At 52.2% G+C, this 13,939-nt stretch overlaps 3 protein-coding genes across 3 annotated transcripts; 2 read left to right on the top strand and 1 right to left on the bottom strand.

Moving 5' to 3' along the window:
• The first annotated feature begins 1,533 nt into the window (after nt 1-1,533).
• Nucleotides 1,534-3,707, top strand: BO72DRAFT_444916 (S8 family peptidase). Its single transcript, XM_040943927.1, has 3 exons — nt 1,534-2,059; nt 2,124-3,059; nt 3,116-3,707. The coding sequence occupies exons 1-3, from the start codon at nt 1,685-1,687 to the stop codon at nt 3,290-3,292; spliced, it is 1,488 nt and encodes a 495-aa protein (XP_040804924.1). The 5' UTR covers nt 1,534-1,684; the 3' UTR covers nt 3,293-3,707.
• A 974-nt stretch (nt 3,708-4,681) lies between these two features.
• BO72DRAFT_444915 (putative ubiquitin conjugating enzyme (UbcC)) lies at nt 4,682-6,316 on the bottom strand. Its single transcript, XM_040943926.1, has 3 exons — nt 5,876-6,316; nt 5,639-5,765; nt 4,682-5,523 (listed from the first exon to the last, which is right to left on the bottom strand). Exons 1-3 carry the CDS (start codon nt 5,939-5,941, stop codon nt 5,033-5,035), a joined length of 684 nt encoding a protein of 227 aa, XP_040804923.1. The 5' UTR covers nt 5,942-6,316; the 3' UTR covers nt 4,682-5,032.
• Nucleotides 6,317-7,978: 1,662 nt separating this feature from the next.
• Nucleotides 7,979-13,719, top strand: BO72DRAFT_524862 (putative ABC bile acid transporter). The gene is made up of 2 exons (XM_040949914.1): nt 7,979-8,510; nt 8,580-13,719. Exons 1-2 carry the CDS (start codon nt 8,446-8,448, stop codon nt 13,504-13,506), a joined length of 4,992 nt encoding a protein of 1,663 aa, XP_040804922.1. The 5' UTR covers nt 7,979-8,445; the 3' UTR covers nt 13,507-13,719.
• Nucleotides 13,720-13,939: the final 220 nt, after the last annotated feature.

Genomic DNA, 13,939 nt, shown 5'->3' with positions numbered 1-13,939 from the left:
CTCGTACAGATTTGAGTTCCTGATGTGCCTTTGTCACCGTATGTTGCAATCATTGACTTTCCGACACTTGCAGCCCACCCAAGGGACTAAGCCGATCAATCTCAAGATTGAAAACAGTGGCGTTGGGGCACAATGACTGGTTCACTGCCTCAGCCTCGAGCATCCATGGACGGTCGGAAGGTGAATCCAGCGGTTACTCCAGTCAGCGATGCAGGTGACACAAGCGATCAACCGCAATCAAGACGATGATTGGTGTGAAGTGGGCCTTGATAAGCACCAAGCGGTCTTATCTATCCAACATTACAGGAGGTCCAAGGGCGATGATACAGTGTACAGTAATGTAAGTTAATTCTTGGTAAAACCCCTTCCCGGAGGAGCAGGAGTCAGCCGAGCACTTCCAAGGACTCTCCGAGCACGCGACTCCGGGTTGCCTGGGTGCCGAGCGCGCGCTGCCTACCTTGTTAATGGTGGCGGGTAGTAGTTGGTCACATACCAGTCAGGTCAGGGCCAGGTACGTACCTGCAGTCCAGGGTCGGTTGCTCTAATTCCGCAACAAGGAGAGCTGATTGAGCTGATTGAGCTGGCCGAGGCGGGTAAGCTTGAAGAGCTTGTATGCAGGGTCATTTGATCACACAAGCGATAGCACACGAGCTTTAAATTAACGATGATCGTGAGGAGGGTCATTCAGAGAATCAAATTATGTCAGTAACAATGTTAGTGTAGTATAGGACTCGAACAAGTAGGATGGTTGATTTTGGGGGGGGGGCTGACCTATTCTTGAGTCACCCACCGCCCCCTCTCTCCTCGAGCTCTAAGGGCTAACTACTGGCAACTGGCTCCAAGGGTACCTCCTCGTCACCCACCCGCCAGCGGCAAGCGCATGTATCTTCCCTCTAGTAGGTCAACTAGTACTCGAGTAGGTAACGAGGGATGCAAGCTGCGCCCCAGTTCGCCTCATTATAGCTATTCCTGATATCTCAGATATTCCGAATCGCAGAATGGAGTTTCCGTAATCATGAACAGGCAGACAGGTAGAACCTATCAGCCTCTCTTACGTATACCCTCGGGATGTTTTAACGTTCCCCGGCCACGATAGGCTGGGGGATTCTCCGTTTACCGCCGTACTGTAACTCCCATACGTCAGTGTAGAGCAAGTGAGACTGTGAGTAAGGTCAACTGTAAACTGAAAAGTAAAGGTAAAGGTAAACTTACCTCTTTTGTATGATTATTTCCAGTTTACCCCAGAATCCGTTGCCAACCTTGGAGCCCGCGCTAATCACCGGGGCCCGATCGACGCTAAAGACCGAGAGAACCAAATGAATCTGCTGTGTCATCCGGTCATCCATTGTAAAGATAGTAAAGATGGTAAATTACCGTATGCCGGTTGCATCATCACCTGCTGCCCTTGCCTCTTGTTAGGATAAGCAGTCCCCATCTCCACCTCCATCCGCCCTTCTCCTCATCTCCTCGCCCTTCCTCTCTTCTCTTAATCAACAACTCCCCCATCCTCCGCCCTCCCTTCCATTCCTCCTCCATCTTTATCTTTGTCAATCTTCCTATCTCCCAGTTCCTTTTTCCCTTTTCCATCTCTAATTCCTTCCGTCTTTCCTCTCCCCCCTCCCTACCCTCATCGCTTCCCTCCTTTACACTGCCCTGAGCTTCCATCTTACCCCATACACTCATCATGAAGGGCATCCTCGGCCTTTCCGTGCTCCCGCTGCTGGCGGCTGCATCGCCTGTCTTTGTTGATTCTATCCACAATGGAGCCGCTCCCATTCTCTCCGCATCCAACGCAAAGGAGGTTCCCGATTCATACATTGTTGTTTTCAAGAAGCACGTCACCTCGGTCTCGGCCGCCGCTCACCACAGCTGGGTGCAGGACATCCACTCCTCTCAAAGCCAAAGCCAGCGGACCGAGCTGAAGAAGCGGTCTCTCTTTGACTTTGGTGAAGAAGTCTATCTTGGTCTCAAGAACACCTTCGACATCGGTGGCTCCGTGATCGGTTACAGTGGCCACTTCCACGAGGATGTTATTGAGCAGGTCCGCATGCATCCTGATGTAAGTTCTCTGTCGTCTCTGCCATCGCCACATCAACCCCTTCTAATCGCTCTTGCGTAAACAGGTCGCCTACATTGAGAGAGACTCCGAGGTTCACACCATGGAGGTGAACACTGAGAAGAACGCACCCTGGGGATTGGCCCGTATCTCCCACCGTGATAGCCTCACCTTTGGCACGTTCAACAAGTACCTGTACGACTCTGAGGGCGGTGAGGGTGTTGATGCCTACACCATTGATACCGGCATCAACGTCGACCATGAGGACTTTGAGGGCCGTGCCACTTGGGGCAAGACCATTCCTAACAATGACGAGGACCTTGACGGCAATGGTCACGGAACTCACTGCTCTGGTACCATTGCTGGTAAGAAGTACGGTGTGGCCAAGAAGGCCAACCTCTACGCTGTCAAGGTCCTGAGATCGAGCGGCTCTGGCACGATGTCCGACGTCGTTCAGGGTGTCGAGTGGGCTGTTGAGTCCCACCTGAAGAAGGCCAAGGATGCTAAGGCCGGTAAGGTTAAGGGCTTCAAGGGTAGTGTTGCCAACATGAGTCTGGGTGGTGGCAAGTCCAAGACCCTCGAGGATGCTGTCAACGCTGGTGTTGAGGCTGGCCTTCACTTTGCTGTTGCCGCCGGCAATGACAACGCTGACGCTTGCAACTACTCTCCCGCTGCTGCTGAGAATGCCATCACCGTCGGCGCTTCGACCCTCGGCGACGAGCGTGCTTACTTCTCCAACTATGGCAAGTGCACCGACATCTTCGCTCCTGGTCTTAACATTCTGTCCACCTGGATTGGCAGCAAGCACGCCACCAACACCATCTCTGGTACCTCGATGGCTTCTCCTCACATCTGCGGTCTCTTGGCCTACTTCGTCTCCCTTCAGCCTGATGCCGACTCTGCTTTCGCTGCTGGCGAGCTCACTCCTGCCAAGCTCAAGAAGGACTTGATCTCCATTGCCACTGAGGGTGCCCTTACTGACATCCCATCGGATACCCCTAACGTAAGTTGACCGCGTTCTCCACACTCTGGTAGTAATTGTGACTGATTATTCTTCAGCTCCTCGCCTGGAACGGCGGTGGCTCCAGCAACTACACCGACATTGTTGCCAACGGCGGCTACAAGGTCTCCACCATCAAGGATCGCTTTGAGAACCTGGTTGACAAGGCCGAGAAGATGCTCTCCGAGGAGCTTGGCGCTATCTACAGCGAGATCCAGGACGCCGTCATTGCATAGATTTGATTTTTTGTTTCACAGACCTAGTTTGAGTTTTTGACGTCAAGACAAGACAGCTTGAGATCAAGACAAGAGCAGGTCGGACATTGGCGCTGGCTTTTTTTTATCCTATTACTTTGGAGTTGATGCATTGAGTGCGTCAATTGTACCATCCTGATGTTATCCGCCCGTCTGACCTATCCTTACGGTAGTATACATGTCGCAAAGAACCTATGACGCTTTGATCTAGAATTTTTGGGTGCTTTTACCAGACTGTCAACTTGTTACGATTATTAGAGAAATAGTATCTTGCTGATGGAGATCAGTCAATGTAGTTTGTATGAGAACATCTGTATCTTGTGGTGTGACTGCCTGACGAGAGTGGAGCTTATCACATGTTACGTACGGAACAGATAGCTTCGGTTCCTCGTCGTCGATAAGCAATTGAGTTCCTTACTGTACTTTATATGCAAACATACGCCTCACTGAAACACTGACTGAGTGATTTCGATCTTGCTCCTAGGCTTGGATTGACGTCTACATCTGTATTGAGCGATGCGCTTCCCACTATTCTAGCGGTAGCTCAGCGCCCATCCACGACGCCGGGTTATACTGACTATACTATACAGTGCAAAGCACCGCGGCGAAGGCCAGGTCCTACTCATACGTAAGTTCCCCTTCTGATAAGGCCCGAACTCCACTTATTCATCCATCCACATGACCCCCCCACGAATAACTCAATGGCACCCGCACTCTCTCATTCGAACCTGCCGAATACACCTCGCGTTCTCATCTTCGCGCCCCTACAACTAAAGAGGCTCAGCGCAGATGCTAATCTCATTCTTTGTAACCAGTCCTCTCTCGATACCGCCGGCGCCAAGCATAGCATTTGAAATCCGCGCTAGACTGTACGAGGTCGCTACGAACCTCTCCCCAGGAACGTTATGCTTTGCTTTACTTTCCTCACCGCGCGAGAGCTGCTAAGCTTAGCGTTGGCAGGATTATGCATGTAATGAGGAGGGGTAGGGGATGGGGAAGGAATGAGGAAGATCGACGGGTCTCGGACAATCACCCCTCCCTCTCCTGGGTCTCTTCCCCTCCCGCGTGATGGTATCATCAGGACGGACGGTCAGGCACCGGGAGCCCATACACTAAGTATGCTACATGCGAGAAGAGTGCTAAGTCGGAGGCGTTCGGAGTGTCCCCCTCCCCCCCCCCCCCGGCGCCCCGCTGGGATGTGTCGCTGGATTGAGATATGATCGGCTGGAAGATTACTCAATACTCTCACTGGTGGTGTTGGTGGATGACATTCCTGTCCCGTGGAGGGGTGACATCATCTTCTTTGGATCATCTGCTTCGGTTGGGGTCTTGATTAGCGCTGCTTAGGCATTCGCTGCGATACTGTGCTACGGGGGGGTTTTGACTCTGGGAAGATTTGAGATTCAATGATGATAAGAGTAGATAACGGCTAAATGATATATGCATGCATGCATTGAAAAGAAAATACACCCCGTCCGTCCATGCTCTGCAGATGAAGTGGATTTGTGAATCACAGATAGAGATATGCTGCTCCGTGGCCTATATCGTCCGTCCAATGCGCCTCGCTATGCCGGTTATAAGACAGAAAATAAAAGAGAAAAAAATAAAAGGCAGAAAGAACCCAATGTGTTCCAAGCGCCGGATCCAGGAGGCGAGAAGAAGTCTGGCGGATTTGCCCGTCGCAAACCCACAATGTACAGGGGAGCTCCGATTAGACTCCCCTCAAGACTTGTTGACTAGCTCGTCTTCCTCCTCACTGCCCGTCTCCTGGTCCTCATCATCCACATCCAGATCCTCGTCGGAGTCGCTGCCTCCGAACACGTCGTCGTCGACATCGCTCTCCGCCCAGAAGTCGGAGTCGTCCTTCTCGATGGCCCTGGCCGTCGAGGTCGTGTGGTGGGTGGGCATGACAAACCCCTCGGGAATGTCCTTCTTCGAATCTTCCACGTGCTGACGGACGATCGACTTGTAATGCTCGGGGTTCTTGCGGAGCATCACCGAGGCGTCCACGTTGGCGGGCGAGGAGATCTCTGCGTCGTCGAGTAGCGAGAGGATAGATATGAGGACGGATTCGACTCGCTGGGCCGGGGACCACCGCTCCGAGGCTAGTTCGCCCGACATTTCATCCTCGCCGGGAGCATGGAGGATGGAGATGCACAGTTTGCCGTCTTTGTAGATGTTCGGATGATAGAGGGGACGAAGGAATCGGAACTCTGTATGATTTTAATAATGACATCAAGTTAGTCGATTTGCGCATTTCTCGTATAGAAAGGGGAGGGAGGGGCAAGGCGCTTAGGGCCCAGGCGTAGCGAACACGGGCTGACCAACCTGGAGGGGAATAAGGGTAGTTGCTCGGAAACTTCATTGAGGCCTTGAAGTATCCGCCATAGTAGAGCGAGTCTGGGTTGAGGACGATCAGGCCCACGTTCCAGTTGAGAATGTTCTGTTCATCGATCTGGGAGCGAAATCCGGTCAGTATCCTTCACGATTAGGGGGAAGTGGTCCGCGGTCAGATGGATAGTTCCGCGACATGTCAACCTAGACAAGAAATCCATGGGAACGTACTTCGATATTAACCCATGGCTCTTGCGATAACGACTTGTACTCGTTCATCAAGATGCGTTCCACCATGGTGAGCGACGGAGAGGCAGGGGTGGCGGGCGGGGAGTAGCCACAAAAATCAAGGGGTACAAATGAATATACACAGATCCCAAGTGGTGAAGCAGAGTAGTTGAAGATATTTACGTAGATCGCTTCCTTCGGGTTCTGAAGATCAAATAGATAGGCAGTAGTGGTGGTGGTGGTGAGAGATACGATCTTGTGAGGGGAGACAAGTTGGAGTGAGGGTCATTGTCCGGCAAGAGACGCCGCTCGGTGAAAGAGGCCGCTAGTCCCGCTGTGGCAATCCATGCTATCCCACGCGCAACGGAAGGTCCCGGGGGAGTGGCGTGCCCGATTCCCTCATCACTTCCTTAGAAATCCGATGGAATCTCTCCGCAGAGTTTTTCTCTTGCCATGAGCCACCTCGATCTAGCGAAACCTACCTTATACCTACTTGAAGTAATACCCGAACAAGCAGGCGGGTTCATAACCCATGACACTCAAGCTCCGAGGCAATGCCACTGTGTTCAAGCATTGATAAGATACAAGTCGGAAGGGTCTTCAAAGTCGGCTTAGTCAGCCCCAAAGGTGGGAAAGACACCCCAGGGCAGCCACTCACAGTGTAGAAACAGATGAGCAATCACTGACGTTCATTGGTTTTCATAGCTTAAGAGGAGAACAAACAGTGGGGGCTCGAGAGGGGGGAAAGCAGCCCTTCGAGTGGGGAAAAGTCGCTGTAGTCTTATTTAGGACTACTTTGGAGTCTTGGACCAGCTGTTCAGTTATCATCGTGTTCGTGATATCATTACGGCATCGTCCCCAGCAATCCGGGTGAAACCCTCTATTCCAGGCGGAAACCTGGAGACGGACCGACGGAGTTCCTAAGGAGTACCTTAACAAGAAGGGCTCCTGGATGGACAAGACATGCCACTGAGTCAAAGGCACATATCCTCTTCTAGCCGCCTTGCTGCTCCTGCTGTTCCTCGCTGCTTATCTCTCGGATGATAAAGAAAGCGCCCCATCAGACTCAGATTACGAAATCAGCTAATAACTAACTTATCCCATTTTCAGACGCCGACGCCTGTCAAGTGATGACCTTCCCAGAGCTTGACTCACAGCTCCAAGCGAAATTTGATAACAGCCAAGCGCGCATGACGAATCAACCGCGTCAATTGCAACAAAAGGTCAAAGGGTCGAGTTTGTCAGTCGAGTCGGTGTGACCGGCAAGGGGTATGCAGCATGCACGGACAGCCCGACAGCCCTCGCATGTCCCTATCTTCCAACCCCTCTCATTCCTCCATTTTCCATGAAAATTTAGTTTCGACGAAAAGTCAAGAAGAGGTCTGTGGGTAGGAAGTTCGAGACCATGTTCTTCGTAGCTTTCTTCGACAATAGGAAAAATCCAGAGCTCGTCGACTGCGGAACGAACCCTAGAGTTCTCACAAATCTGGGGACATCTGCCCTAATGACTCCAAGAAAAAGCGAAGAAGAAATCCTTCAAGATCGCACCTGGCAAAGTGGATCCACCAGCCAGAAAGAGGTGGTTAAAATAAAGTGATTTGATTTGATCTGTGATACATCAATTCCACTGGACGCATCGGGAATGCAAGCATCTGATAATGACTGAATGACAAGAAGACTGCATGTTTTGCCCACGTCTTGCGTGCAATGTCAGCATTGCGTTGACGGATGGAGGGTTGACCATGGATCCAGAGGAGTCATAAAAGTCTCAGAAATATAGTATCTATCCTGGCGAATACCGAGCCATCGTTGGTGAAACACCACTAGTAGAATTGGGTGTAACGGCAGTAATACTAATTCACTTTTGTCGCAGCGTGGGAAGCCTGGAAGGCAATTGGATTAGTTTCCTGGGGGTCTGGAATATTCGTTGCGGGCGGAGGAAAACAGCCTCCACTGCTATTTTTTCTAGTTTTTCCAGGGCAAGTTAGAGGCTGACTAGGGGGGAAGAAGACTGACTAACGAGTCTTAACGAACTAGTAACTTAGTCTAGTAGGTTAGTTAGCTGGTGGACTGCTGTGTAGCCTGCCGGGCTGTTCTCCACGGGCTGTCCCACTCGCTCGGCGTCCGCCTGCTGCTCGTCATCGCCGCATTTCTGTCTTCCTGGTCTTCCACCCTTCCTCTCCTTCCCCCCTCCCAGTTTTTCTCTCTCTCTCTTTCCCTCCACCTTCACTGCCTACCCTCGTCTCCTCTCTCCTGCAACAACCTATATTATCGCCGAGGTCGTGCTATGTTGCTAGCCTCCTCGCGACCATCGCCGCTGTATAATTGCGCCCGTGCCTAACCGTTGCTCTGGTGGAAAAGTTGACTACATCGCTTTTCTCCGCCTTCCCGTTCGGCGATGCTAGGCTTGTCCTGCATCTATATGCCGTGACGTTGTCTCTCTTGCCACTGCACAGGACGCCTTCTCGTCTAACAATTGCTGGCTAGCCTAATTCAGTCTATATCTCGAATTCAGCACACAAGCGCATGATCTGTGCAGCTCCTCTGTTTCGACCGTTCTTCGTCTACCAATAATGGGGGTGGAATGCCATGGCCCTATCTGGGCCGGTGATGACCTCTCTCGTTGCTTCCAACGCAAGTACGTTGAATTTCTCCGGCCAGTGTAGGGCGCTGTGCCAGAATATGAACTAACAAGCCATGATTCTAGCTACCTGCAAGTTATTCTCCCGCTCACGGCCTGCGGGCTCTCTCTAATTCTCATCGTGCTTCGCGTTGCATACGGGTATCTATTTTCTCGCAGAGGGGTTTCATACAAGATCTTGGTGAATAACGAAGAAGATGAGGATACGGCAACCACGGCTATCGGGGACGATGAGGAAGGGGAAACAGATCCAATGCTGAGTAAAGCAACGCAAAGCGAGGTGCCTCACTTCGAAGTGGATCGCCCACGGGGCGAGATTGCCATTCTATCTCTGGAAATCCTCGCGCTTGCGGGAGAAGTGGCCGTCTTTGGGGCTGTTCTATCTACAGATGCTTGGGGTCGTCAGGGCTCTCTCCCGGCCATTGCGAAGCTAGTTTCATGGTCCTATATATTATTCCTGGCATTGGTCCGGCTGCTCCTATCGACGCTGGACCTCCACTCTTCTCCTCGGCTCTGGAACCATACTGCGGCTTTGTATGGGCTGCAATGGCTGTTTACCGTCTTCATTTTCCGATCTGCCGTCATCCACCCACTTTCCAAGCGCGCCTTGACCTTCAGTTCGTTTGAATTCGCCTTGTCGACTCTCCTTTTGCTGGTTGCAGTGACCACCCGCAGAGGGAACAAGTCTGTCCTCGTTTCGCATGAGGACGGCCTGGAGCCCGCGAGACATCCCACGGCCAGCTTGCTCTCGCTTGCTACCTTCGGATGGCTGGACCCCTTGATCCTCAAGGGCTACAGACAGCCCCTGGAACTCGACGATGTCTGGGACTTGACTGCGTCTCAAAAAGCCGCCACGGTGCTGGAGGACTTCCGACGCAGGCACTATCAAGGTGCTCTCTGGTGGAAGTTGGCCCGTTACTTCTACGGTACGCTTCTTTACCAGGGCGCCTGGACGATCTTCTCAAACTGCTTCACGTATCTGCCCACTATCTTGCTTAGAGCGATCCTTCAGTATGTCGAGGATCCACGATCGACCACAGCAAATGCAGCCTGGCTATACGCCATTCTTCTGTTCTGCTCCGGAGCCATTCAAGGTATTGCTGACGGACAAGCCCTTTGGATTGGACGCAAACTCGGCGTCAAAGTCCGTGCCATCATCATTGGCGAGATCTACGCCAAGGCTCTGCGGAGAAAGGCTGGCTCAACTGTCGAAACCGCCCCTAAGAAGGCTTCTGAGGTGGATGACGACAAGAAGAAGAAGGGTGGCCTGTTCGCCTTTGGTCGCAAGAACAAGAAGAAGGCGACTGCCGACCCTGAAACGAACGGCACCACAGCGAAAGATTCCAAGGAAGCTGATGAAAAACAATTGGCTAACGTTGGTACTATCATCAACCTGATGGCCATTGACTCTTTCAAGGTTAGCGAAGTTGGCGCCTACCTGCACTTCCTCTGGGCCAGTGTGCCTACTCAGATTATCATCGCTGTCACCCTTCTCTATCGTCTACTGGGCCTGAGCTCCTTTGCTGGAATCGTGATCATGGTGCTCATGCTACCTGTGAACCTCATCATTGCCAAGCAGTTCTCAAAGGTTCAGAAACAGATTCTGAAGGGAACCGATGCTCGTATCCACAGCACAAATGAGATTCTGCAAAACATTCGGATCATCAAATATTTTGCGTGGGAGCAGCGTTTCCAGGATATTGTCAACGAAAAGCGCAAGACCGAATTGAAGGCTCTCCGATTCCGTTACATCATCTGGTCTTCAGCAGCTACCGTCTGGTACGGCACGCCAATCCTGATCACATTTGCCTCGTTCTTCTTGTACACGGTGGTGGAAAAGAAACAATTGACACCTTCAATCGCGTTCCCCGCATTGTCCATGTTTTCTCTGCTGCGTGTGCCTTTGGATCAGCTAGCAGATATGGTGGCACACGTGCAGGAATCCAAAGTCTCGCTCGATCGTGTGGATGAATACCTCAATGAGGACGAGACTGAGAAGTATCGTCTGCTTGATCACGAGGAATCGCCTGGGGAGCCAGCTAAGATCGCACTTGAGAAGGCCACTCTCAGTTGGGGTGCCTCCAAGACGGGATATTCCGATGACCCATCGGACGACGCCAAGGACAATTTCCGCCTGATCAACATGGATGTGTCGTTCAAGGTCGGCAAGCTGAATGTTATCACCGGCGCTACTGGGTCTGGAAAGACGTCTTTGCTTATGGCCTTGTTGGGTGAGATGAAACTTCTGGAAGGAAGGGTCTATCTCCCTGGCGGCACTGCGAATCGCGCGGAACTTCCTGTGGACCCGCAGACGGGTCTCATCGAGAGTGTTGCGTACTGCGCACAGGAAGCCTGGCTTGTGAACGCTACCGTAAAGGATAACATTGTGTTTGCATCTCCGTTCGACCAACGCCGGTACAATGCTGTGATCAAGGCATGTGCTTTGGAGAGAGATCTCCAGATTCTCGACGCTGGTGATCAGACTCTCGTGGGCGAAAAGGGCATCAGCTTGTCAGGCGGTCAGAAGCAGCGGATCTCCCTCGCCCGTGCGGTCTACAGCAGAGCTCGCCATTTGCTCTTGGATGATTGTTTGAGTGCCGTAGACTCGCACACCGCCAAGCATATCTTCCGTCAGGCTCTGACTGGCCCTCTTATGATGAACCGATCCTGCATTCTTGTGACGCACAACGTTGCTCTCACGGTCCCTCAAGCAGATTATGTGCTTGTCCTCAACAACGGCAAGATCGCAGCACAGGGCCCTCCGGATGAGGTGGCTGCCTCGGGGGCCTTGGGTGATGAACTCCTCAAATCTCGACCGACATCCAGGGCAAGCACTCCGCGTCTTTCTCGCAGACCCTCTGATGCCGAGGAACAACAAGACGATAACCACGCGAATGGCTCGGCAGTCAATGGCACCACCGCGAAGATCTCAGAAGGGAAAGACGACCCGTCCAAACTCAATGAGTCTAAAACGACGGGCAGCATCAAATGGTCGACGATTAAGATGTATTTGCTTTCAATGGGCTCTTGGTCCTACTGGCTTGTCGCTGTTCTCGTGTTCTGTCTGCAACAGTTAGGATCGGTCTCTACCAACATCTGGATCAGGCAATGGGCGAACTCGTATCAGACCCAGGGCGCTGGACAGGAGGATGCTGGCGATTATGCAGCGGTGGCCAATCTCAAAATGCCCTCGTTCAATGCTGGCGGTGTTCCCCGTACCTCGGTTTTCAGCGCACCCCAATTCAGCACCCGCAAGAATGACGGGGTTGACAACGATGTGAACATCACGTACTACCTTGGTGTTTACGCGCTGTTGGGTCTTTCCTTCGTCCTGATCTCCCTGCTCAGAGAAGCCGTCCTTTTCTGGGGCTCTCTGCATGCTTCGTTCACCATCCATCAACGTCTCTTGAGGTCCGTGATTCATGCTAAGTTCAAGTTCTTTGACTCGACTCCTCTCGGCCAATTGATGAACCGCTTCTCCAAGGATGTCGAGGCCGTTGACCAGGAAGTTGCTCCTGTCGCCATTGGCATGCTTCACAGTCTCGCGTCTGTCATCATGATCGTGATCCTGATCTCGGTCATCACCCCCGGATTCTTGATTGCTGGTATCTTCATCACGCTGATCTATGTCGCTCTTGGTGCTGTCTACGTGAACTCTTCTCGGGACTTGAAAAGACTGGAATCTGTACAGAGAAGCCCGCTGTATCAGCAATTTGGCGAGACCTTGAATGGTATTGTGACCATCCGTGCCTATGGTGACGGACCGCGATTCATTGTTGATAACCATCGTCGGATCAATGCCTACAACCGTCCTCATATCTATCTCTGGGCTAGCAACCGCTGGCTTGCCTTGCGTGTTGACGTCACTGGAGCTCTGGTCTCTTTCTTCACTGCTATCTTCGTCCTTGCGAATGTCGGGAAGGTTGATGCCGGTGCTGCTGGACTTTCTTTGACATATGCGGTGACGTTCACCGACAACGTTCTTTGGCTCGTCCGGCTGTATTCTGAGGTCCAACAGAACATGAACTCGGTGGAGCGAGTCAAGGAGTACCTCGATGTGGAACAAGAGGCTGATGCTGTCATTGCCGACTCCAGACCGCCGGCTCAGTGGCCCAGTGGCGGCTCGGTTGAGTTTGCCAACTATACCACGCGGTACCGGTCTGACTTGGATCCTGTTCTCCGGAATGTTTCGTTCACGGTACAGCCTGGCGAGAAGGTGGGCATTGTCGGTCGTACGGGTGCTGGAAAGAGTTCTCTTGCCCTTGCGCTGTTCCGCGGTCTTGAAGCCGAGAAAGGACGCATCGTCATCGACAACGTGGACATCAGCAAGATTGGTCTCCGCGACTTGCGTGAAGCGATCACTATCGTTCCTCAAGACCCTACTCTCTTCACGGGCACCATCCGGACCAACCTCGATCCCTTCAATCTCTTCACCGACGCACAGATCTTCACCGCCCTCCGGCGCGTCCATTTGATCGGCCCAGGAACCTCGGGCACTGCTACACCCACAACGACTAGCACTGTTGCGGAGCCCAGTGCAAATGGTATCACCAGCAGTACTGTCCTAGACAACAAGAACATCTTCCTGAACCTGGAGACTGCCGTTTCCGAGTCCGGGTCCAACTTGTCTCAAGGCCAACGCCAGCTTCTATGCCTTGCTCGTGCCCTCCTCAAGAACCCGAAGGTACTGATGATGGACGAGGCCACCGCGTCGATTGATTACAATACCGACTCGAAGATCCAGGAGACGCTACGCGAGCTCCGGGAGAGCACGATCATCACGATCGCCCACCGCTTGCAAACCATCATTGACTACGACAAAGTGCTGGTGCTTGACCATGGTCAGGTCATAGAGTTCGAGCACCCGTGGACGCTGATCAACCGCGAGGATGGTCTCTTCCGCAGCATGTGTGAGAACAGTGGAAATATGGATGGTCTTCTGGAGGGTGCCAAGAGGGCCTGGGAGAGTAGGAGTGGGGACACCTCGACATAGACTGCATATTATTGAATCATGAGTCAGTTGCCGGGGATGATCAACATTTTTCATCACATACATACACTGTTGTTCTTTTCATTGTGAATTTTTCCTGTGCACTGGGGCCATAAAAGTTATGGTACATAATTATCTCTAGGCGCGTGTCTATTTTACATCGCTGTATGTGTTTGATTGTTTTCATATATGATAGAGAATCAACTCCATTGTTTGATCATTCTTGGCTAGGCCTGCCACCAGTGACTTCTGTAGTAAATGTAAATGGCTCGGAGTTCTTTGTTTGACGGGGCGTGGTCATCTGGAGGTGATTGTGGATGCTGGGAGTAATGCTGGGAGTGACGCCGGGAAGTGAGATCGGGCCGGGAATAAATGCCGCATAATGAGTGGTGCTGTTCACGAACCGGCCAATGGGAGTCCAGCTACTATACTTTCC

This window comes from Aspergillus fijiensis, assembly GCF_003184825.1.
Source record: "Aspergillus fijiensis CBS 313.89 unplaced genomic scaffold BO72scaffold_7, whole genome shotgun sequence".
In the NCBI taxonomy this organism is placed as follows: domain Eukaryota; kingdom Fungi; phylum Ascomycota; class Eurotiomycetes; order Eurotiales; family Aspergillaceae; genus Aspergillus; species Aspergillus fijiensis.
Note: the sequence above shows the minus strand (reverse complement) of the source record. Positions and strands in the feature narration are given on the sequence as shown.

Coding starts and splice junctions, on each gene's coding strand:
- BO72DRAFT_444916 (XM_040943927.1), top strand. CDS start 1,685: ATGAAGGGCATCCTCGGCCTTTCCGTGCTCCCGCTGCTGGCGGCTGCA. Junction 2,060..2,123: donor AGGTCCGCATGCATCCTGAT/GTAAGTTCTCTG, acceptor TTGCGTAAACAG/GTCGCCTACATTGAGAGAGA. Junction 3,060..3,115: donor TCCCATCGGATACCCCTAAC/GTAAGTTGACCG, acceptor ATTATTCTTCAG/CTCCTCGCCTGGAACGGCGG.
- BO72DRAFT_444915 (XM_040943926.1), bottom strand. CDS start 5,941: ATGGTGGAACGCATCTTGATGAACGAGTACAAGTCGTTATCGCAAGAG. Junction 5,766..5,875: donor AGCCATGGGTTAATATCGAA/GTACGTTCCCAT, acceptor TTTCGCTCCCAG/ATCGATGAACAGAACATTCT. Junction 5,524..5,638: donor CTACCCTTATTCCCCTCCAG/GTTGGTCAGCCC, acceptor AAAATCATACAG/AGTTCCGATTCCTTCGTCCC.
- BO72DRAFT_524862 (XM_040949914.1), top strand. CDS start 8,446: ATGGGGGTGGAATGCCATGGCCCTATCTGGGCCGGTGATGACCTCTCT. Junction 8,511..8,579: donor TCTCGTTGCTTCCAACGCAA/GTACGTTGAATT, acceptor CCATGATTCTAG/CTACCTGCAAGTTATTCTCC.